At 41.8% G+C, this 26,085-nt stretch overlaps 1 protein-coding gene across 5 annotated transcripts in view; it reads left to right on the top strand.

Moving 5' to 3' along the window:
• PTPRG (protein tyrosine phosphatase receptor type G) overlaps window positions 1-26,085 on the top strand; it is a 722,188-nt gene that overhangs the window by 535,873 nt on the left and 160,230 nt on the right. For all 5 annotated transcript variants that reach the window (XM_087708786.1, XM_087708785.1, XM_087708789.1 and 2 more), the window contains exon 6: window positions 17,582-17,648. In XM_087708786.1, the coding sequence (XP_087564912.1) occupies window positions 17,582-17,648 (67 nt within the window). The remainder of the gene's footprint in view (window positions 1-17,581; window positions 17,649-26,085) is intronic.

Consider the following 26,085-nt stretch of genomic DNA (forward strand, 5'->3'; position numbering starts at 1 on the left):
GTAAACTTGCAACGGATGTGTTGAATTGCAAACCCTAACCCACCCCCAATTCTCATCCAGGAAATCTTAGGAAGATTGCATCAGTTCTGAATAAAATTATTTAGAAAGTTTGCCTTATCAAAAGTACAAATAAAAAGAAACCCCCTTTTAATTCTGGATCCTAATTTTGGGGCAAAGAATAATTGCTATAAAAATGCAGTTGTAACACGCTATCCATATATATAGCTATTTTATTTTTTTTAGACATTTTATTAGGATTTATAGGCCGCCCTTTTCCCTGAGGGGACTCAGGGTGGCTTACAATCACAGGGAAGGGGGTGCAATATCAAAAGACAAACAATATGTGAACAGAAGAAAATAATAAAACACAACTTGCATTCAACAGTCAACACTCGGAAGGGTAAATTGGGAACCTATCCCCAGGCCTGATGGGAGAGCCAGGTCTTGAGGGCTGTGCGGAAGGTCTGGATGGTGGTGAGGGTACGGATCTCGACGGGGAGGTCGTTCCACAGGGTCGGAGCTGCAACAGAAAAGGCTCTCCTCCGTGTAGTCGCCAGTCGACATTGACTGGCAGATGGGGTTCGGAGGAGGCCCAGTCTGTGCGATCTAATCGGTCGGAGGGAGGTGATCGGCAGAAGGCGGTCTTTCAAGTACCCAGATCCACTACCATGGAGTGTTTTAAAGGTGGCCATCAATACCCTGAAGCACACCCGGAGATCGACAGGTAGCCAGTGCAGCTCGCGGAGGATGGGTGTAACGTGGGCGAACCGCGGTGCGCCCACTATCACTCGCGCGGCTGCATTCTGGACTAACTGTAGTCGCCGGATGCACTTCAAGGGCAACCCCATGTAGAGCCCATTGCAGTATTCCAGCCTAGAGATCACAAGGGCTCAAGTGACTGTTGCGAGAGCCTCCCGGTTTAGGTAGGGCCGCAACTGGCGCACCAGGCGAACCTGGGCAAATGCCCCCCTGGTCACAGCCGACAACTGGTGGTCAAAAGTCAGCTGTGGATCCAGGAGGACTCCTAAGTTGCGGACCCTATCTGAGGGGTATAAAATTTGACCCCCCAGCCTAAGTGTTGGAACATTGGCCAAATTGTTGGGAGGGAAACACAACAGCCACTCGGTCTTGTCTGGGTTGAGTACCAGTTTGTTAGCGCTCATCCAGTTCTTAACGGCCTCAAGACCCTGGTTCATCACGTCCACCGCTTCATTGAGTTGGCACGGGGCGGACAGATACAGTTGCGTATCGTCCACATATTGGTGGTATTTTATCCCGTGCCTCCGAATGATCTCGCCCAGCGGTTTCATGTATATGTTAAATAGTAGGGGGGATAAGACCAAACCCTGCGGCACCCCGCATGTTAGGGGCCTCAGGGACGATCTCTGCCCCCCGACCAACACCGACTGTGACCTGTCCGAGAGGTAGGAGGAGAACCACTGCAAAACAGTGCCTCCCACCCCCACCTCCCGCAGTCGTCGCAGAAGGATACCATGGTCGATGGTATCGAAAGCCGCTGAGAGGTCAAGGAGAACCAGGATGGACGCATGGCCTCCATCTCTGGCCCTCCAGAGATCATCGGTCAATGCGACCAAAGCGGTTTCTGTGCTGTAACCAGGTCTGAAGCCGGACTGGAAGGGGTCAAGATAACTAGCTTCCTCCAAGGCCCGTTGAAGCTGGAAGGCCACCACCTTCTCCACAACCTTCCCAATAAAGGGGAGGTTGGAGACAGGACGATAGTTGTTTAAAATGGCTGGATCCAAGGATGGTTTCTTCAGGAGGGGTCTCACCACCGCCATTTTGAGTGCGGCGGGGAAGTGCCCCTCCCGAAGGGAGGCGGTCACGACCGCCTGGATCCAGCCATGTGTCACCTCATTGCTGTTGGCAACCAGCCAGGAGGGACACGGGTCCAGAATGCAGGTGGAGGCACTTACAGCTCGAATGGCCTTGTCCACATCCCCAGAGGCAACATCCTGGAACTCAACCCAGTGATGGTTTGCCAAGTAATCCTCCTGTGTCTCGGCTGGATCTACTGCGGTGGAGTCCAAGTCTGACCGAAACCGAGCCACTTTGTCCGCCAAGAACTGGGCATAGTCCTCAGCCCTACCCTGCAAGGGGTCTCCCGCATCCCTCCTATTGAGGAGGGAGCGGGTGATCCTAAGCAGGGCGGCTGGGCGTGACTCGGCGGACGCTACCAAGGCGGAGATGTGTGTTCTTTTGGCAGCTCTTAGTGCCCGGATGTAATCCTTGGTGCAGGTAGTCAGAAGTGCTTGGTTCGCCTCGGACTTATCGGACCTCCACAGGTGCTCTAGGCGTCTCCTCCGGCGCTTCTTCTCCCGGAGCTCCTCGGTGAACCAAGGAGGTCTCCAGGATCTGCTGACCCGGAGGGGCCGTAGTGGCGCAATCCGATCAAGAGACTCCGACGCCGCCGAATACCAGGCGGCAACCAGAGCCTCCGCCGAACTGTGGGCGAGAGTATCAGGAATAACCCCAAGCTCCGTCTGGAACCTCAAAGGGTCCATAAGTCGCCTGGGGCGGAACCACCTGGTCGGTTCCTCCTCCCTACGGTGGGGGTTTGGCCTCCGGAAGTCAAGCCTCAGTAGGCAGTGGTCTGACCACGACAGGGGTATGATCTCATTACCCCTCAGACCAAGATCATACATCCACTGCTCCGAGAGGAATACGAGGTCGAGCATGTGACCCGCTGCATGAGTTGGGCCCCGAATTACCTGGGTCAAGCCCATGGCTGTCATGGAAGCCATGAACTCCTGCGCCCCATCAGAGCATTCACCGAGCGATGGCAAATTAAAGTCCCCCAGAACTATAAGCCTGGGGAACTCAACTGCCAGCTCGGCTACTGACTCGAGGAGCGAGGGGAGGGTTGCTGCAACGCAGTTGGGAGGCAGGTACGTTAGCAGCAAACCCACTTGACCCTTGAGGTCCAACTTTATCAGCAGGGACTCACACCCGACAAGCTCCGGAGCAGGGACCCTACGAGGTAACAGAGACTCCCGGATAACAATAGCCACACCGCCACCCCTTCGCTGGGCTCTCGGCTGATGAAGCACCTGAAATCCCTCTGGGCACATCTCTACAAGGGGGACTCCTCCTTCTGTGCCCAGCCAGGTTTCAGTAATACATGCCAGGTCTGCCCTCTCGTCAACAATTAAGTCCCGGACGAGGGGAGCTTTGTGAACAACAGACCTGGCATTTAGCGACAACAGCCTGAGGCCAGGGTCCTGACTACTCACGCCATCTGGTCTTGGAGTGGGACTCATAGAGCCGGAAGGAGGGATCTCTGTAATGTAGCGAACCCTCCTTCCCCGGTAATGGCTAGCCCTAAAGTCCCCGCCATGTCTGCCCCTCCCTGTAATGACCGTAATGCTCCGACCCACTCCCGCTATCAGCAGGCCCAGTTGGTGTGGAGGACAGACAACTTCTTGTGGACCTGCAGACTTGTATTAGCAGTGTTCCATAAATTGTTGTAATTGTTACTTAACCTTTGGAGTTGCAAGAGTCATTCTTTCCTGAGGTACAGATACAGTGTAAAGCATAATTTTCAGCTCTTTGGGAACATCGTCACTGAGGACAAAGAAGCTACAGGGATAGCTGGTTTCTTATCAGGAAATGTTCACCACTTTTCCTTCACAGGTTAAATAAAACACCTGGTTTTGTATTTGGCCTTTCTCTCTTTTTAAAATTGGGCACATTGTAGTGACCTCTGTGAGTTTCTCTTCATCTTCTCTCAGCAAGGATTCAAAACTCTCTGTATTGCTGGTGGCTGTTTTTATAATAAAGGAGACTTCATCCTGGTAAAATGCTAGCCCCTAGTGTAGAGTCTTTCCAATCCAGCTGTTGGTTGTATTGAGAAATGGTGCATGCTGCTGCTTAAATAAGTAGATGGTGTGCGGAAAGAAAAAGAAAGTCGTATTATTTTCTCAGAGGAAAGAAAGCAATCCCAGGATGTTGGAATTGCTTTGAATAAATGTTCAGTTTTCTCTCCCTGCTTTACTGCAAGAGCATTCTTTAAATGACATATTCCTGGGACACAATCAATGGCATTGTTGCCCAATATTCAAGGTTTCAAGCTTATGAAGTTGTGAATGAAGTCAAACTAACTGTTTCTCCTACTCCTACCACTATCTTATGCTGATAATTTATGCAAAGATTTCAACTCATAATAAGCTAGACTCTCCCTTATATCTGAACTGTTTAAAATTAGGTAGGCACAAGACAGAAACAAGTCAACCAGTGATCTTGGATGATCATGTGTCAATAACATAAAATTATCTGGCTAGATATAGTACCACCATCAATTTATTAATACATCTCAGAATCTTTACACAAAAATAATTGCAAAGTTGGGAGAGAGAGAAAGATTATGTCCTGGCTTGTTGGGAATGATATGGATGAGAGAGATATCGAAGTCAACATCTCACAAGGTTGGATAAGTCAACAAGATTTCAGGAGATTTGATGAAGGGTTCAAAAGATACTGTCCTGGGGGCTTCTATGCTTACAGATGCATTTGACCCCTGGTTTATAAAGTGGTTTTCATAACCATCTGGTAGCAATGCAAAGTTGAAAATTGCTTTAGTTGCTTAGATGAAGATATACAAGAAGGTATAATTGGGTAGAGCAGAAATCAAAAGTCTACCTTGTGCCAACACTAAGGTTCAGTTAGGAGGCTGAGAAGGACTTACTTCAGGAACCAAGGTGATTTTGTAGCCAGATCAGAATACTCTTGCAACTTTGAGGTCTGCAATAAATAGCTTTAGAAGAGAACTGGTTTCCTCACTTTGAAACTGAGGCTCTTTGATACCACTTTGTTCATTAGCGGGACCTCAGGGCAACTTCTCAAGGGTCGGAGAACAGAAGTGTGTCTTAGAGTTGTGTGATCAAAATAATGGAATCCAAGATAGAAAGCTTAGAGTGAAAGAACCAGAAATTGGCAGTGATGCCTCTTTATTGGAAAGCTATTCAGTACACACTAAGCCATATTGATTAGTTTTTACCTGGGAGAATGTAAAACAGAATAAAAGAGTTGGAAGGGACCATGGAGGTCTTTTAATCCAACCCCCTGCCCAAATAGGAGGCCCTATGCTGTACAAATTGCTGTCAAATATTTTCTTTAAAACTTGCAGTGGTGGAGCACAAACCATTCCACGGATTAATCACTGTCAGGAAATTTCTCCTTAATTCTTGGTTGGATCTTTTTTTGATAAGTTTCCATCTGTGATTTCTTGTCTTTCCCTCTTCTGTGTGACAGCTTCTTAAATTTTGAAAGATTGCTATCATGTCATCCCTAAACCTTCTCTTTGTTAGACTGGACCTACCTCATTCCTGCAACTATTCGTCATATGTCTTAGCCTCCAGACCTCCTAATCATCTTAGTTGCTCTTCTCTGCATTCTTTCTAGAATCATTTTGTATCATTTTGTGACCAGAACTGGTGTAATCTCACCAGTGCAATTTATAGTGGTAATAATGCATCACATGATCTTGATACTATTCCTCTGTTGATTCAGCCTATGACTGCATTGGCTTTTATAAATAAATAAAATAAACAGAGCTTCACCAGCCAACTATTCTGAATATACATTTCAGCTCTGGATCTACAGTGAGAAAGGAAGGCCAACTTTTCTAGCCATGTGTCCTTGTGATGTGATGTGAAATTATAAATACTATGATTTATTCCACAATTCTTTCAGGGCTGTCAGTCCTCAAAGGAGTTTGGTCTTCTCTAAATTATGTTAACAAACACAGTACTTTTTAAAGCCATTTTACCATCGGCTGGGAAATATTTGTAACCTTCTCTTTCACCATTGCCACCTTAAATATTCTTCCTAATGCTACAAGTGAATTAAGTTAATACATTACTCGCTAGGAAGATCCATGCACAGAATACTCATTATTCTACTTAACATAATCTATTAAGGCTCTTTCTGTTTCCTACCTTTCCAAATTCAAAGCATTCATAAGCAAAACTCAAGCATGCAGGGGCATAACTTCAAAGTAACAGGAGGGAAGTTTAAAAGTTAGAAAGTGTTACTACACAGAAAGAGTGGTGGAAGCATGGAACCAACTTCCATTGGAGGTAATGGGTCAGCCATCAGTACCTGAGTTTAAAGGTGCTTGGGAAAAACACATGTCCATCATCTGACAAAAATTAAGAAAAAAGGAGAACAAAATGGAAAATGACAACATAAAAATAAATGAATAAAATCAACATTAATAATTAAATAAACTAATAAATTAAGAAGAAAACACAAAGAAACAAAGGCCAGATTTGATGGACCAATGGTTTTTTTTTTCCTGCTGTCACTTTTCTATGTTTGTGTGTAATGAACTAAAGTAGGTATAGAAACCTTGGGCTTCTGCACCTTTCCAGAACACATATGTGTTCTCTAACAATACCTGAAAGTGAAAGAAGCTCAGAAATTCTGCTTTTGATGCTCCCATTTGGGGCATTTAATTTGAAATGTTGCTACAGCAATAGTTTAAGTTTGCCACCAACAGGAAAGGTTTGTTTTGTTTGTTTTAAACAAAGATCACAGCAATATTTCTCAAATGAGATTGTAGCTTATTAGAAGGGCTACACCAGCGACCCCTCCTTTATAATTCCCTCTGCTAGTTCTTGGTTCTTAAATAACAACCCAGGCGCTCGGTATGCCTTACATGATTACTTGTCATTTCAATTGAGTTTCATATGCAGGTTTGCTCAAATTAAATTAAGAGGAGATTAGGTGATAAAAATGTCAGCCTTTAAGTGTCTTTTTTAAAAAAATAATAATTGTCAGGAATCTGTAAAAGAAACAATATTCTCTCCTTTCAATTTTTTTTTTTTAAATCAGCGTTGAGTTGTGAAAACAGAGAAAAACCTCTCAACCAAAGAGAGGGCACTTTTAAATGTGAATTCAGTCACAATCTTCAGATGATTAAGCAAGGACCACAGAATTAGTTACGTTCCGAAACAGCTCATTGCCTACTTGGATGAGGAGGAAAATGGTGCAGTTATATCAGTGGTGAAATTCATTTTTTTTTTACTACCGGTTCTGTTGGCGTGGCTTGGTGGGCGTGGCAGAGGAAGGATACTGCAAAATCTCCATTCCCACCCCACTCTGGGGTCAGCCAGAGGTGGCATTTGCCGGTTCTCCGAACTACTTAAAATTTCTGCTATCAGTTCTCCAAAACCTGTCAGAACCTGCTGGATTTCAACCCTGAGTTATATAACTATGGTCAGTGGTTTTCTTAGGAAGGCAGTTTTAAAAAGATGCGGGGGGGGGGGGCAGTGCAGGAAAGTATAGTGGTTAAACCATTGGATTAAGATCTGGAGATCCAAGCTCAACATCTCCAGAAGATCACAATGCGTGCTATGTGAAAGGAGATGTGCCGCTGTCAGCTATCAAAGAAAGAATGAGCTATGCAGTAAACATAATGCAATAGGCAAAATAAATAACCCAAAGACAGAACTTCAAGTGTTGATAAAGTAATAAGTTAATTCTAATTCTGTGAAGTGAAGCCCTAGATTTCGACTTTGAAGTCCTGCCTTGAAGGCCTCATTTAGGAATAGTAGCCTGCTGGTTAATCTTTCAGCAGCAGTAGCATTTTGAGGCTGACTCTACGTTTGTTTGATCAGAAACTTAACAGCATGGCAGGCGCATTCAATATTTATATTGGATATATTTATTCCATATGCCCCAAATGCCAAATTTAAAGGATCTGGTGCTATTTACTGCAGCTTAATAGCAATTGTATCCCATTTCTCCCTGCAATAATGAAATGACGGCTTCTCAGTTTAAAGTTTGAGAGCATCTGATGGTGATTTCTATAGTTTTATTGATTATTGTACATTGCCATGAGAAAATAATTGAAACACTCTTTTAAAATATATAAATAAACATTGATGGTGATGCTTCTGGACATGCACAATAGGCTAAAAGAGCATCGTTGCCCTTATTGCGGCCCACAGTGCCTCTGGCAGCCCAAACAGGATGCCGGGGGGGGGGAGCCGTGGCCCCCATGGCCCACTTTTGGCCTGGACAGCCTCCTGCAGCACTCTTGCAGCCAAAACTGGGCACCGGGAGAGGCGCATGCATTTGGGCAAGCAAAGTGCTCCAGGAGGCCATCCAGGCTAAAAATGGGGTACAGGGAGCGGCGTGTGCTCCCCCCATGCCTCATTTTGGCCAGCAGAGTGGTGAAGGAAGCGTCCGTCCTATTTCCCCCCCCCCCCCCCGGCCAGCCCATGGAGGAAAACTACAATGCTGATTCGGCCGTTGAAAAAATCCAGTTTCACTCCCTTGTTCAAAAAAGTCTGGATTCAGTGCTTGTGTAATTTAGTCATACTTACAATGTAGAATTTGGGTTGTTATATTTTGATTTTGGAACAATTTCTTAAGAGGAACGTAGTACATTGCCTACCTCTGCATTGGGAATAGCTGTAACTGTTGAATTTGCCCAGTGCATATGGAAAGGCTCATTTCACTCCTTTTTTTTAATTACATACAAAATCAAATATTTCTGGAATACAGGTAGTCCTCGACTTACATCAGTTCATTTAGTGACCGCTATAACAGCATGGGGAAAAGTGACTTACGACCATTTTTCAAAGTTATGACCTTTGTAGCAGCCCCAATGATCATGTGATCAAAGTTCAGATGCTTGGCAACTGGTTCATACTTATGACCGTTGCTGTGTCCCAAAGTCACATGATCCCCTTTTGCGACCTTCTGACAAGCAAAATGAACAGGGAAGCCAGATTTACTTAATGTCTGGGTTACTAACTTGTCAACTGCAGTGATTAACTTAACGATTTTGAGAAGAAAAATCATAAAATGACCTTAAAATAAAACTCACTTTCTCCCTTAACAACAAAAATATTGGTCTCAATTGTGGTCGTAAGTTGAGGATTACTTGTATTTTGGGTTAAAAATGAATAAACAAGCCTGAATCTGGGAAAATTCAGATGTGGTAGTTCCAAGAAAAGTTATCTAAAGGACTATTTAAAAAAAAATCATCTCTTTCCCCAAAAAGAATCTTGTTGAGCAACACATTGCTGAAGGATGCAGTATGAGGATTTCAACTGCCCTTTTAAATACAGGTGGTCCTTGACCTACAGGCATTCATTTTGTGACCATTCAAAGTTACGACAGAACTGAAAAAAGGAACACACAACTGGTCTTCATACTTACAACCACTGCAGAGTTCCCCAGGGTCATATGATCAAAATTTGGGCACTTGGCAAGTAGCCTCTAGTTGCGACGGTTGCAAGATCATGGGATTGCTACTTGCGACCGTCTCAGCCAGCTTCCAGCAAGCAAAGTCAGCGGGGATAACCAATTGCGTGATTCATTTAACAACTGCAGTGATTCACTTCACAATTACGTGGTCGTAGAATTGCACGCGATTCACTTAAACCACCTTGCTTGGCAACAGAAATTCTTCTCCCGATAGTGGACAGAAATCGAGGACTAGCTCAATTTAAGCTTTTATTTGCCAGGCTTTTCTATCAAAAGTGTTCCGATATTTGGAATCTGTCTGTGGGGAGGTGGCTCTCAAAGGGATGTAAACATTCAAGAGCATTGCCACGGGGGAGTTTACAAGGCAGGTGCTCGGAAAGAGAGAGCAGGAATAACAAGACGGCTCTTCTGGGAGAGGTGAGCCCTTTGCCACCTTCTGAAATAAGACAAAGAGCGAAACAAATACTAAACAAAAATTTGCTGAAGCGTGAAAAACCTTGTGAGTCCTAAAAATAAACTTTGGCTTTAAAGGAACGTAAAGTGCTTTTTATAAAGCATCCAATATTCTGTGTTTTTAACCTCTATCATATCCATTCTTGTGTTTCGGAGAAGCCCCATCCTGTCAGCTGTTAACTTTGAAGTCTGCTGGGGGTTTGGGCGATCCTCTAGTTAGGATTCTGCCCAGTTTGGCGAATCCCCAAATGACACCCTTGGCTGGCCATGCCCACCCCTCCCGCCTCTCCCAGGAGTCTCCACACAGAGGGCTCAGAAGGGGGTGGGAAGGGCCTATCGGAGGGTCCAGATGCCCGGAAATGGGCCTGTTTCCAGCCTCCAGAGTCCAGGGGGAGACATTTTTGCCCTCCTGGAGGCTCGAAGAAAGCCTCTGGAGCCTGAGGAGGACAAAAAACCATTCCCCCCCACCCCGCCGTGGTGCAGGAGGCCAACTAGGCCCCATCCACCATGGCCACGCCCACCCAGCAATGAGGCAGCAAGCCCGTTACTGCAATTTTTGATGCCCACCCCTGCCAAAAGGTTGTGATAATCAAGGAAAACATCTGTAGGGAATATGGCAGCCAGGTATAACTGCCTCCTTTAATTATGTTTTTAAAACAAAGCATTTGACACCAGGGTTCTTAATAATAACTTAGCTTCTCATCATCATTTCTGGATTGTAAAGGATTATGCTTAACAAAGGCATTAGATACTTTGAGAGTGCCTCAAATTAGATGGAAAGGTAACTCCATTTCTTTTTTTTAATCTAATGGAAATTACCGGTAGTCCTCGATGTACGACCACAATGGAGCCCAAAATTTCTGTTGTTAAGTGAAACATTTGTTAAGTGAGTTTTGCTCCATTTTATGACCTTTCTCGCCATAGTTGAATCATTGCAGTTGATAGGTTAGTAACCTGGTTGTTAAGTGAATCTGGCTTCCCCATTGACTTTGCTTGTTAGAAGGTCAGAAAAGGTGATCCCATAAACATGAACCACTTGCCAAGTATCTGAATTTTGATCACCTGACCCTGGAGATGCTGCAAAGGTCGTAACTATGAAAAAGGGTTAAAATTTCACTCCACAATCTACTTTTCCCATTATCTCCAGAACTTCACTTGATCCAGTTGCGGTGCGATTCTGCGTTCATCAGGGCATTTTCCGCTCCTGCCATCAGAAAATACTTCAGAAAGACATTCCTGGTCTTTCCACTCTTTTAAGTTTAAACTTTTAAATTTATTAGCACTGATGCTACGAATTGATGAACAGGCTAAAAATCCCTTTGATTCCTGTGATGTTGCTTTAGTTCACTTGCCCTGTATTCAAAATATATACCCATGTATGTTTGTGGTCTGTCAGTCTGTCTTCCTATTAGCATCTATAGCTTCTGAACTTGTTATCCCTTGTGTTAATGCATGTGAATAGGAATGAGAATTAAACCTTAAGTAGAACTTAGAAATAATAGTTCCCCGAGTAACTATTCTGCTTGAATACATATGAGTTTATGTATATGTATAGATAGAAAGAACCTGGCCATCAGCAAATATTAAATTTCAGTGTTTGGGGTGTTGTTGTTTTTAAATGAGGCTTATTTAACTAATGGAGAAGCATTTCAGCAGGACTTCTGGGAACAAATCTTCAGTTGTTGTTGTTAGTTGCGAAGTCATGTTCGACCCATTGCGACCCCATGGACAATGTTCCTCCAGGCCTTCCTGTCCTCTACCATCCGCTGGAGTCCATTTAAGCTCATGAAATCTTCCGTGGAGAAGTACTGATCTCAGATTTTGGTAATTGGGCAGGGGAAACATCTCCTTCTCCCTTTTCCCAATGTGCTGCCCAGTTTTTCACAGTTATTTTTTTTTTTCATTGCTCAAGGCAGCAAGAATCCTGCAGGGTCACAAAATGGGAAAATGATTGAGGATTTACTTTTTTTATTATTATTACTTGCTTTTCTTCTTGCCCTGTTTATGCAGCTGTATTTTTGTAAGAAGCCATGGGGTTCCAGATGAGTTCATAAGACATTGGTAAGAGAGGGAGGGGGATTTGCATTTTTTATGCGTGCCAGAAGCTCCTGCCATGGAGCTTGATGAAGTCCTTGGGGCTGAAAAGGTTTCCCACTTATGTCTTAAGAAAAGGCCGGGTAGAGTTTTCAAAAGAGAGTCTTGGAATATCACTGCATTGCTACTCAGCAAGCAGCTGGTTTTTCCCCATTCTTGGCATGGCAAATGTCTTGGCTCTTATCCTTAGCAGATGGGTAAAATTTGAAAGATGGAAGATTATTGGTTTCCAAGTCAAGGGCCAAATGTTGCATAGTGAAACAAAAGTAAATTATAATCCACTTCTGGGAGGAAAGCTTCACAAAATTATAGCCATCTCTTTTAGAGTAGAAAAATGCCTGCCCTTTCAGAGTTTGATAGACTAGGTGATAGCATTCTTCTTGCCTCTTGTGAAATGCTTTATAATCCCATATTGGAGCCCTTTTAATGGGCTTGAAAGCAGTTGCTTCGCAATTTATGACTCACCGAAAACAGTCGGAATCTTTAGTGTGGTGTTGGGAGAGAATCACGTATTTCATAACCAGCTGGTGAAAAAAGGGGGATTGTCACCAACTGTGGCTGCTCATTGAACTGAACGATAATACTTTCTCACAACTGAGGACATAGTGGAGCGTAGTGATTGTCTCTCTCCCAAAACTTACTCGCAAGCCTCTTTTTTCAGTCTTACAATCAAGGGAGCCTACTTACCTACCGTACTGATGGCAGCCTTATGCCATGTTCCTTTCAGCATTTCTCATTGGCCAAAATCCTACCTCTGAGAAGTGGTCCCTTCTACTAGAACTGTCGGTTCATTTTTGCTACTAAATCTGAGGTAATTGTGGAACTCAATATCAGCACATATGTTTGCCTTTCTGGAGAAGCTAGGGAGACGTGACTGTTCTGGTATTCTGATTTTTCTCCATCTCGATGTCCTTGTATGTTTCTTTCTTTCTTTGGATTGCGGTTGGCAATAATTTAGAATAAAGAAAAACTCTGCATTTTTGGTTTGGTTTTTTTTTTACTCTCATGTATTTTCAATAACTTACAGTTGATTCCTTCCCTTCCAGCTGGCAGTGAAGCTAGCTAAAGATCTGTTTTGCAGCTCTTAAGCCTTGTTTCCTTTTTTATCTAATGGAATTATTTGAGGAATGAACTTTGAGGAAGTCTCTTTTGCTGTTTTCTCCTTCCCCGCTGCATCCACCTCAAACAATATCATGGCCTGTTGTTGAATATTTTATGACTTAATAGAATGCCATGTTTTAGTAGACCTTAATCAATAGCACTTTATGCCAGTTACCCCTCTCTCTACCTTAGCTCTCCAGAGGATAGTAACTATATCTCCTATCCTTTTCGGATGTTAAGGCTAGAAAATTACAGAGCTGGGCCTTCAACAGATTGGCATCCATATTAGGATATTTCCTTCCGTGTGCACTGATCAACTCACAGAGTGATAGCTTTTCATCACCACGTCAAACATCTCAATCTCCAGAAAGCTTTTATATGCTCCCTTTAATGGCATTATTATATGTGGTTAATCTTTGGTGAGATTCACAGCCTTTGGGGCTGGTTGGTAGCTCAACAGCTCGAGTCCTAACCAAGGACCTAGGAACTGTTAAGGTAACATCAGAGGATATAAGCTGTTTCAAATAGGTTTTTTTTTTGTAGAATCAGAATGTTCAAGTCTGATAAATTTAAAATTTCCAAATAGTGAAGTAGCCCTTTAGGTATTGCTCCAAGGGCTACAATTACAATCGGGACAACACACAATTTCTTTTTCCACAGTCGCTCAACTTCAATTTGCAAGTCCCAGTACTTTGTGATTTTTTCTTGCTCTTTATCTTCAATTCGTGCATCTCCAGGTATTGCAGTGTCAATGAACCATACTTTTTTCTTTTCAACTATTGTTATGTCCAGTGTGTTGTGGGCCAAGTGCCTGTCAGTCTGAATTCTGAAGTCCCACAAGATCTTGAGTTTCTCATTCTCTAAAACCTTCTGAACTGGATGTTCCCAGTGGTTTTTGCTGTACTCAAATCCAAACTTTTGGCACAATTTCCAGTGAATTATCTTAACAACATGGCGTTGTAGGTAGTCATTGTGAAATTTTGCTGCACACACTGATCAAGTGGTCGACTGTCTCGTCTTTCTCATTACAGAGGTGACATTTGCAGTTGGTGGTAACATGTTGAATTTTTGCCTTCATGCAGTTTGTGGCTAAGGCTTGTTCTTGAGCTGCCAAAATAAAGCCTTCTGTTTCTTTTTTCAGTGCTCCTGATCTTAACCAGTTCCAAGTTAGCTTTGGTCAGCTTTGCCTTCAATACTTTTCAAGTATTGGCTATGCATAGTTTTGTTTTTCCAATTTTCTGCTCGCTTCTCAATTACTTCTTTCTTATATTCAGCTTTTGACTTAGTTGTCTTCAAAAGGCCTCCTTTATTTACTTCCTTAATCATTGGTTCTTCACTTTTCTTGATGTAATCATTCAAGCTGTGTTTTTCTTCTTACTTGTAGGAGTCCTTGACCACCCTCTGCTCTTGGTATTATTGTTGTTTTTGTTATAGCATTTTAGCATGTAAATGAGGAAAAGCCATTTTTATCTCTCAGCCAGCTGAAAGCCGAATCAGGACTATCTCAATCCAGGATCCTGGTGCCACTTTCAGAGATCCCCAAATAACCTCTACAATATAATCTGTCCATTTGTCATTTTGACTGCAGGTAATAAAAAAAAAACTTGAACATAATTCATTGTGCATTAAATTATAATAGGATCAGTTAAATGATAAGATACTTAGTTGTGAGTTGTACATTGCTTGCTGTTTGTATTCACCACATCAAATGCTACCTCTTTACTCTGCCTAGAATAACAATATGTTTGCTGAAAAACAAAAATAGAAGCTAATCATAGAAATGATTAGCAAATAAACGCTACCAGTTCATTTTACCTTTGTGCCAGTTTCTCTAAGGTGGGAAGGTCTTATTAGCAATGGAAATAGGGTAATGGTGTTTTTAAATCGAAAGCCGTGTTTATTTTTACTTTGTACTGAGTCTGGTAGTTATTCATTTGTCTCCATCCAAGTGAATTATATGCACATATAAATGATACATGCAAACATTCATTCTTCCCTCTTGACAATTTCTCCTCTTTTTTCCTCTGCAACTATTGAAGCCAGGCTTAATGGATTTCTAGATTCTTGCAATTCTGCTATTGATCAAATCTGCTGAGCAAGGGATTACATTCAAGGTGTGAATAATCTTTTTCTGTGCAAGAATCAAGTGTGCAGTTTCACGCTGGGGATCATAAAGGGGGGTGTTTATTACACCTTCAGCTCTACTTATCATTTATCCAAAGGTTCAGGAAAGATACAAAGAAATGCAGCCTTACCACTGTTGTCGTTCATTACTTAAAGCTATGTATACATGGAAGCACAAAAGGGTCAAGGAAGGGAAGGATAGTCTAAGAGACATATACAGGCAGAGGTGGGAGTCTACTGGTTCGGACCGGTTCGGGTGAATCGGTAGCTCCGACTATCAGCTGGGAGCGAACTGATTCGCTCCGACTTTCAACTGGGCCCGCCTACCCGCTCCTGCGCCATACTCACCTATATTCCCTTTTCTGAAGCCCAGCTGATAGGCCCAGCAGAATGGATTGCCGCACATCAGCTGTTTTCCTTGTGTGGCAGGTGATTTTGCAGAAAACTGCACATGTGTGTAGCGCACACGAACCGAACTGGTTGTTAAACCGGTAGGATCACACCCCTGTATACAGGGGATATCCAAACTTTATGATGCCATGACAATACAAGCTCTTCCCCCTTTTGTACATGGGTCATATACGTAAAAGGAACGTGGCTAGTATTTCCATGGGTCAACTCTACTTTTGTCATTTTTATGAAAAGTATCGTTCCCACGGATGCATAAAATGCACCATGCCTAATGTTTCATTCTGTGTCTACAGCGCCTCAATTCTCACTTCTTTATTGATTCTTCTTGGAAATGTTTTTAAGGAAATGTTTTTCTGTGTGCTGCATAAGCGGTAATCTTCCAGGGCAAATCCGTCTCTGTCTCTGTGGCTGCTTTGAGTGGGTCTTTTCTACTCTGTCTTACATTCACATCCCCTCTTATCTTCATACAAATAGATGCAGATAGGAGCGATGTCAATGTAGACACAGTTGTGTTCATGAATTATGAATGAGATACAAATGAATACCATGCACTATGTGTAATGCCTACCTAGGAACACTAAAGTAGCATGGTCACATCTATACCTAATTATCTCCTTCTACCAACTATACTGGCATATGGGAAATGAAATTATTACGTTTTGCTAATAGCAAAAGAACAAAAGGATATGTTAAGTAGGTGTCAGTGCAGTACATATATTTCCTAGTTAGTGGAATAACGACAACAGCATGTTGTCTTCACAGTAAAGATAATCTCTGGATTAGAAATCCTAATTTTTGCATGCTTGGGATGGTTTTAGTTGTACTTGTGACATATAGGCCGAAATATGCCAGAAATGTCCTTATCATTAGCAGATAATGTTGTATGTAGCATAGGAAATAATGACAGTGTAAAGCCTAGCGTATACTTTCTCTATTTTCAAGTTTACTAAAAAGTGTCATTCCTAGAATCTCCCAACCCTTACCCTCCATTGCACTTGGTGAACATATCTTGCATTTTATCAAGTTTCCACTCTCCACAGAATCTCTCCATCTCTCAGAAACTGGATGCCAAGTGTGTTTTACTGCCAAGGATGCATTTGTGCTTGGCCAGGTGTGCTAGCCCTTGTTTATACACAATGCTCATAAAGTTGTTTTGAGTTGTACATTTTTACTACATGTTTATTGTGGTTGGTTGCACAGTCAGCCTGGTGATGTTTAGACTGAATTTGGCATTTTTATCCACCTACCCAATTACTTGGAATAGACAGGTGGTGCTGTTTAATGGTGTTAAAGGCATCGTCTCAGGATGTAAGCTATTCCAACTAAAGCTACATAAAATACTAAGGTATTTTTTTATGTGTACCTACCGTGTTTCCCCTAAAATAAGACAGGGTTTTATTTTCTCCCCCCCCCCAAAAAAAAATAAGTACTTGGCCTTAATTTTGGGGAGCTCTTATTATTTTTGAGGTGCAGGTGGCAGCGAGCGTGTTCACCTCATGACTGCTGCTGTGTTGCAATATTTTGGGGAGGGCTTATTTTTAGGGGAGGGCTTATTTTAGCACATGCATGCAAAAGCCCAATTGGGCTTATTATCCAGGGAGGTCTTATTTTCAGAGAAATAGGGTATACAAGAAGCAAATGGAGTGCTATCAACTATTCATCTGTGCTAGGGTGTGTGATGATGTGCTTAATATTTTAATGACTTTTGATTCTTTTGATTCAAGAGCCATGGTGGCAGGAAAGTGGTTAGAATGCAGTATTGCGGGTTAACTCTGCCCACTGCCATGAGTTCAATGCTAACCAGCTCAAGATTGACTCAGCTTTCCACCTTTCCGAGGTCGGTAAAATGAGGACCCAGATGTCAGGGGCAATATGCTGACTCTGTAAATTGCTTAGAGGCGGCTGTAAAGCACTCTGGAGCGGCATATAAGACTAAGTGCTATTTTTCTATTTCTATTTCACCTCTTTTGTCTGCTATGTTGCATTATCCATCTTAAACATTCATTGTTTGATGAGAAGAAATTATCTTAAAGATGTAAACTAAATTAACTTGCTCAGAGTATATTTTCTCTTTTTCCTCCATTCTTTTGGAAGATTACAGTGAGATTCTTTTGTTTAATGCCATAATAAATTTAACCAAGCACATATCCTTTACATCTAGGTCAGTCAGAGGGACAATCCAGCACTTGAACCTATTATCCATGGGCTGAAGGGGGTCGTACATCATGGTAAGTAGTTTCTTAAAGTTTGATTGTGCTAAGAAAAGTAGAAGACTCACAGTGGGTCACCTTTTCAAAAGACAACCTGAATTGTATATGTCTCCTGTAATGATATTTGAGGCCGTGGAAGCTGTTATTCAGATGCTATAAATCCCAGTTACATTTATTAGCTGAAATAGCTTTGGACGAATATTAAAAGGGGTCCTTTCTTAGCTTTCATTTGGAATATTTCATTTAGGACATTTTTGCAAAGAAAGCCATATAAGAATATTATGGTTTCTTATATTTTGTGCTTTCAGATAATATTTGGTTTGCTGAACATTGATCTTTTTAAAATAATTAAAAAATAAGTGCTTAATTTTTTCTATTTTTTTATGAAGTATTTGTCCTTACAATTTTACAGAGTTGATAATGGATCTTTAATTTCCACAGATAACTAATTTATCTCAGGATAAAATTTAGGAGAATGGCTGGTAAATGTCACCATTTCTCTTAGTCTGATGTATCTAATCTAAAGGATGAATTGGAATAAATAATGAAATAAAAACCATATCACAAATTTCTATTTTTTTTAAAAAAAATTAAGAAATAACCTTATTACCAGTAATTATAATGTGCAATTATAGCAAAGCTGTGTCAAAATCAACTTTGTCAGATTTTTATTGTAATGATTTGCAAAGTATTAATCATTCCATTACAATTAGCAAAGAAAAGACTGGGAGATTGTAGTGAATCTCAATTCCATCTAAACACTATTTCCACTCCTTTTCAAGGAGATTGTTTTTAGACATTTAGAGAAATGCAGAGCTTAACAACATTTTGTTTCCTTCTTGACTGGAAACCTAAAATCAGTTTTTAGTGGCAGATTAAAACTAATAGGTTTCCAGATTACCCATATTTTTCGGAGTATAAGACACACTGGAGTATGATGCACCTAGGTTTTGAAGAGGTGTTTTTTTTAAAAAAGTAGATAGGTAGATAGAGGGAGAGAGAGAGAGAGAAATACAGTAGATAGGGAGAGAGAATGTGTGTAGGTAAGTAGGTAGGTAGAGGGATAGAGAGAGAGAAATAGAGAAAGATAGAGAGAAAGAAATACAGTAGATAGGAAGGGAGAGAGAGAATAGGTAGGTAGGTGTATAGATAGATAGAGGGGGGGAGAGAGAAATACGGGAGGGAGGGAGGGAGGGAGGGAGGGGGAGAGAGAGAGAGAGAGAGAGAGAGAGAGAGAGAGAGAGAGAGAGAGAGAGAGAGAGAGAGAGAGAGAGAGAGAGAAGGTAGGTAGATGTTTCCAGGTGTATTTATCCATGTGCTGGAGAAGGAAATCACTGACAACCTGTAGCTCCTAAAACTTTGTTACTCCTGGCACAGCACTTGACCAATGTAATTCTCATCAATCCCTCTAACTAAACAGCTTTCTGAAAGGAAAAAAAAAGTTTTTGCACTCTGCAAACCTCCCCAAAACAACCCGTTTTTCATGAATATGGGCCCCTTTCCCCCCCAAAAAAGGCATGAATAGCCTGGGGGGGCGGCTTGCAGAGTGCTCCGGGGGGGGGCAAAAATGAGCAAAAAATGGCCCATTTTACACTCATTTCTGCCCTCCTCAGTTGCCAGGAGCTCTCTGAAAGCTTCCATAAGGCTATGCAAGGCCATTTTGGTGAAGGGGGCAGGGCTTCGGGAGGCAAAAATGCTGTATTTGGTGTATAAGACGCACCCAGATTTTCAGCCCCTTTTTAGAGGAAAAAAGGTGTGCCTTATACTCCAAAAAATACAGTAATTGCTTTCCTTTCAAAACCTTTTAATGTTACAACTTTGCATGTTGTAAATCTACTGACAATAAAAATTTGGAGTTAAATGATAACATAACACCAAATTCTTCATTTATGGACTTTCCTATAGGTTTGTTACTATTTATACATTTCAGTGTTAAGTTTCAAAGGAAAAACTAGACACTGAGCTAACTATGTTATTTTCTTCAGAAGTAGATATTATTATCTAGTGCCAGCAGAAGAATCTGTTAGAAAAAGTGAAAAGAGCAACTTTGGTGATTCTATGATTTGATGAAGAAATTGTGTCTACTGTTTACGTGACCTGGAATATTTTAGTTGTGCCATCCTGTCTGTTTTGTTCATATAGACTCTACTCCTAGATTACTAAAATGATCCTATTCCACTTCCATCTGTTGCTGGAATATCTATTGGTGCCTAATCATACTTCTATTTTGTAAATCTACCTCGTCATCTTAAGAAAAAAATCCCTAGAATATAACAATGTGACTGGGAAAAGGATAATGGTAGTCCTCATTTAACAACTGCCTTGTTTAGCAACTATTTGCAGTTATGATGGGGATGAGGGATTAATTTTGCAACCAGTCCTTGCATCTATGACCTTCATAGCAAAAGAAAGCTGAAGTACGATCATAAAATCAGGATGTTTCATTTAGCGAGCATTCCACTTAGCCAATTGCCAGTCCCAATTATGATCACTGAATGAGGACTAACTATATTCTTTCTCTGTGGGTTTTCCTCTCCACAGCAGAGAAAATGAATGCATGAGCTTTTTTTTTTCCAGTCTTTTTTCAAATAAAAATCTGAAAATAAGACTACAAAAACTACAGTTAAATGTGAAGGTGGTAAAGAGAGAAAATCTAATAAAAGCTCAAGCTCTATTCTTGTTTAATTAAGAAAAAGAAATATGTTCTTTAATTTGGCTGGTTACAGAATCCAATAGTCATCGTGTCTGGAAATTATAAGAATTGAAGTCCATAGAACTGGCTGGTTGTTTCCTTTATTGTCCTTTTTAGATTCAAATAGTTCAGAACGTATATAATGTCCTTTTTTAGAATAAATCAGATTATTTGTTTCTACACTTGCTTGATTCTTGATTCTTTCTTTGAATACCTCAATGTTTATATAGTAGCTTAGGAAGTTATAGCTTTAGTTTGGCAAGATTCTGTCTATTATGTGTAAGCTAATAAAGAAAAGGACTTGATTGGATTTCGCTATCTAGTCTCTAGCCTTGAGCCTGACACATATATATTCTCATACCATTTCATTTGTCCTCTGGAAAAACTCCAAAGATCTGTTTAGTCCAACCTCCTATCCTTCAAGAAGTGTTGAAGACCAGACTATTTTCAGAAAGCTTCTGGTCTGACATGCTGTTATGAGCCCATATACTGAGTTTGAGTTTCTTGCTTTTAATTGTTGTGGTTTTTTCCCCTTTGGCAAGATCATTTTTTAATTGTTTTCTTAATAGGTTTATAATAGATAATAGAAAACTGGTTTTAAAATCCAGCATATCTGGTGAAGTCTAGTCAAGGTTACGGTTTTCCCAGTTGCAATGCATGGCTGTGAAAGTTGGACCATAAAAAAGGCTGAGCACCAAAGAATTGTGGCCTTTGAACTATGGTGCTGGAGAAGATTCCGGCGAGTCCCTTGGACTGCAAGACGATCAAACCAGTCAGTCCTAGAGGAGATCAACCCTGACTGCTCTTTGGAAGGTCAGATCCTGAAGATGAAACTCAAGTACTTTGGCCACTTAATGAGAAGGAAGCACTCACTAGAGAAGAGCCTAATGCTGGGAAAGATTGAGAGCAAAAGAAGAAGGGAACAACAGAGAATAAGGTGGCTGGATGGAGTCACTGAAGCAGTAGGCATGAGCTTAAATGGACTTCAGAGGATGGTAGAGGACAGGAAGGCCTGGAGGAACATTGTCCATAGGGTCACAATGGGTTGGACATGACTTCGTAACTAACAACAACAATATCTGATGGGAATATTTGGAAGGCTCTTTCATTGTTACCCTAGTAGTTGGGATTTCTTTCCTTGTCTTTACTGCCAGAACAATCTCAGCCAGAAAACTACACAAAATGTGCCCCTTATAAAAGAGCCAATTTGATCAAGTGGTTACAACACCAGGCTAGAAACCATAAGACTGAATTCTGGTTCAACTTTAGGCATGAAAGTCAGCTGGGTAATTTTAAGTCAGTCACTCTCTCAGCCCAACTCAGCTCACAAGCTTGTTTTTGTTTGGGGAAAATAGAAGGAGGGAATATTTCTTAGATTCTCAGCCTTGAATTGTTTATAAACAAAAATAGTAAAGGTGGGATTTTAAAAAATCTAAAAAATGTATGTATCGCTACAAGATGGCAGTCTTGTGACCATCTCTTTTTTAACAAAGTTCTCTCACTTTGCTGTGCCCTTTTAGATAAGAAAGATTGATAATGTTAGAATCACATTCCGCAGGAGTGAGAGCTATTTTGGCCGGAGATTTCATCAGGGACTTGAATTACTGACTAATTTGATGGAACATAAATAATTGTGTCCTTCACACTGTCACCATCTTAATGATGATAGAGATATGTCAACATAAAAAGATCAATGCAGAATTAACTGTAACTGAAAAAGTTTATTTTTTTCTTCTTCTCTAGGGATCTATTTCTTAGCATTCCAAAGTTGCATTAAGTTTAATTTTCCAAGAATTAGACTAGGTGCTTATGTGAACAAAAACAGACAATATGGGTAATATTAGAACTGAAATAGGAAGTAATGCTTAAAAGTTTTTTTCCCTGAGTTTTCCTATGTTAGGCAGGATATTTATCCCTATGTAATTACTGTGGCCGCAACAGTCATTGATTTTGGAATTTCTTGTACTGTATGGCATTCACATTTATCATGCTTGCTTCTCGTGTGTTATGGGTTGTACATTCTGTATCTGCTGCACTTATATTAATGAGTGCCACTTTGAATGTCTCAGATTTTGGTCCTATCCCCCGTCCTGTTCAATATCTACATGAAGCCACTGGGTGAGATCATTCGACGGCACGGGATAAAATACCATCAATATGCGGACGATACTCAGCTGTATCTGTCCACCCCATGCCAACTCAGTGAAGCGGTTGACAATATGTTCCAGTGCCTGGAGGCTGTCAGGGTCTGGATGGGGGTTAACAAGCTTGTACCCAATCCAGACAAGACCGAGTGGCTGTTGTGTTTCCCTCCCAAGAATTTGGCCAGTATTCCATCACTCAGGCTGGGGGGTGAAAATTTATGCCCCTCAGACAGGGCTCGCAACTTGGGAGTCCTCCTGGACCCACAGGTGACTTTAGAACATCATTTGTCGTCTGTGACCAGGGGGGCATTTGCCCAGGTTCGCCTGGTGCACCAGTTGCGTCCCTACCTGAACTGGGAGGCACTCGCAACAGTCACTCACGCCCTCGTGACCTCAAGACTGGACTACTGCAATGCACTCTACATGGGGCAGCCCTTGAAGAGTATTCGGAGACTTCAACTCGTCCAGAATGCAGCCGCGCGAGCAATTGTGGGTGCACCTCGGTACACCCACGTTACACCTATCCTCCGCGAGCTGCACTGGCTGCCGATCGGTCTCCAGATACGCTTCAAAGTGCTAGTCGTAACTTATAAAGCCCTTCATGGTATTGGACCTGGGTACTTGAGAGACCGCCTGCTGCCAATTACCTCCCAAAGATCCGTTAGATCACACAGGGTCGGCCTCCTCCGGGTTCCATCCACCAGCCAATGCCACCTGGCTGCCACCCGGGGGAGGGCCTTCTCTGTGGCAGCTCCAGCCCTTTGGAACGAACTCCCCGCGGAGATTCGGACCCTCACCTCTCTCCAGGCCTTCTGGAAAGCCGTCAAAACCTGGCTGTGCCGGCAGGCCTGGGGTTGATGAGTTCCCCTCCCCTCTCGACTTGTATGGCTGTATGATTCTTGTTTATTTTAATCACGTGTATTGTGTTTTATGTTCCCTTTTCCCCCTTTGAGTTGTTCGCCGCCCTGAGTCCCTCCCGGAGAAGGGCGGCATACAAATAAACTAAATCTGAAATCAGATTTAAAAGCAAATTAGAAACATATGATAAAGCACAAAATGGATCAGTGTGGATTTCCAGTGTGTTTTCAGATCTTCTCATGGCATTACTGTGTTGAACAGAAAGCAACACTCTCAGTTTGATAAGTGTGAACCAGCTTTGAGTATTTCCTGGTGTACAAAATGGACTTTCAGGGGCCTCACTGTCATCTATTCTTGTGACTCCCAGCACGGATGAAATTTAAACAGTTTGGAATGTTAAGATGTTTTTAAGAAGAAGAATGCTTGCCATAAGACTTAAAGCACCCAATTTGCTCCTCTTAAAAACTCCACATACACTCCCAAAGAGTCAAATCCTGGCCTCACACATTTTTGGAATTTGATTCTCCACATGACTCATAAAAACCTTTCTGGTCCTCAAACTAGCAGAAGTTGTGAATTCCTGCAGGACTTTGATTCTGATTCTTGTCAACCACAGAACAGAATAAAGCTTTCATAACGGTTTGCAAAAATGAGATACATTTAAAATGCAATAAAGGTAAAGGTTCCCCTTGTACATATGTGCTAGTCATTCCCGACTCTAGGGGGCGATGCTCATCTCCGTTTCAGAGCCAAAGAGCCAGCACTGTCCAAAGAATCTCTGTAGTCATGTGGCCGGCATGACTAAACTCCGAAGGCACGCAGAACACTTTTACCTTCCCACCAAAAGTGGTTCCTATTTTTCTACTTGCCTTTTTACATGCTTTCTAACTGCTAGGTTGGCAGAAACTGGGACAAGCAACAGGAGCTCACTCCGTTACATGGTGCTAGGGATTCAAACTGCCGAACTGCCAACCTTTCTGATCGACAAGCTCAGCGTCTTAGCCACTGAGCCACCATGTTCCTTTAAAATATAATAGATATAAATAAAATACAATTTTACTGCATCTCCCCAATAATCTCCCTTCAGATCAGATTTTGCCTTGTTTTAAGGACTGTGCTCTATAAACTGGGATTTTTCTGGGCACAAATTCTGACCATGGAAAAGGATTAGATCAGACAAACTGGAAATATCGAACAGTTCTGGTTTTTCTTTGACAGCAAATAACATAGCTGCTGTCTGTATTAAACCAAATATCATTTCCCCCTCCATATAAAAGGAAATACCAGCCATTCCATTCTTAACAAGCTGAGAGTATCTGGGATAAGCCCTACCTTTAAATTACTATTACTACAACGTCTAATGATGCTTGGTTCCACTTTCTGATCTTCCTTCTGAAAAAGCAGTGTTCAATAAGGCTGCTGGTCTTCAAATGTTTGGGAGGGGAAGTCTTTAAAAATAGATGAAAAAATGTTGCAAAAAATGAATCCAGTCCCTTATATTTCAAACATAATATTGATATGTTTTAAAAGGTAGCACTGCAGCTTTACAGTAGTCCTCAAAATCAAATTTTAGTTTTCATAACTTCATCCCATTCTGTTGAACCACCAGATTAGCAATTTTCTCTGAAGTCCTAAGAATCTTTTGGTAGCACTAGCCGCTATTTGTCTGAGGATAACCTTCAGTCTAGCCTAGATGATACAACCTTGATTCGTCTACACCAGGGGTATCAAACTCAAGGCCCACAGGCTAGATCTGACCCGTGGGGTGCATAGATCTGGCCCATGGGGCTGCCCTGGAAACAACCGGCCAATGAAAACGGAACTCAGGAGGGGCCTCCCGCAGCTCTCCTGAGCTTTGTTTTCACTGGCAGAGTGTTCAGGACACCACAGGCATCTGCGACATGAGTGCCATCGAGCTGGCCACGTCCCCATGCTCCCCCACTCCACACCTTGATGTGGCCCTCAATGAAATCAACTGACAACCCTGATCTACACTCTATGTCTTATGCACCTACGTATCTCTGGAATCTGACCCCTCCTCAAATAACCAAATAAACCAACTTACATTTTGTAATGTTAATCATTACAAAATGGTTTCCTATATTTCTAATATTATCCTCTTTTAAATAACCTGCCCCATTTCTATTTTTCCATAATAAAGGTATATCTTTTTAAAGCCTCAAAGTAGTATATATGTGCTACCCATTAATAAGGGGGTATTTGTGTGATGTTAAAAAGGAATGCAAACTTTTTTAGTCTGGGGCAGCATTTGGAGAAGAAATGCAATTGCGGAATATGCAACATATGTTTTCACACTTCATCAAATTGTTGAATCTTTGTGTTGGAAAGAACCTTGGAAGTTACATGTCCATGGAGAAATCCTGCAAATGCAACATCTTTGACAGATAGTTCTGATAGACCTGCTTAAATTCCTCCCACCACCTCCCATTCCTGGATTAATGACAGAACGAGAAAGAAGTAGCCAAACATTACTTGCCAGTATTTTCAGCCATTGAATTCCAGATTTATCCCACAGAGTTAGAGACAAAGAGTTTATAAAATCCAAATACACATTCGGGTAGATAAATATGCACATTTACATGATAAAAAAAAAAAACACAAGAGGAGGAGGGTTTACTAGTCAGTTGAAGGTTGCATTTGAAGGCAAGGGAAAGGTTACCAGTGCTGAAAGAAGAAAAGGTATTGATGATAGCAAGAATGTTTCATAAGTAAGTTATCCTCTTTTAGCTTTCAAACCACT

The sequence above is a fragment of the Thamnophis sirtalis genome, unplaced genomic scaffold, assembly GCF_051295495.1.
Source record: "Thamnophis sirtalis isolate CommonGarterSnake01/CBP01778 unplaced genomic scaffold, rThaSir2_p1.2 scaffold_3, whole genome shotgun sequence".
In the NCBI taxonomy this organism is placed as follows: domain Eukaryota; kingdom Metazoa; phylum Chordata; class Lepidosauria; order Squamata; family Natricidae; genus Thamnophis; species Thamnophis sirtalis.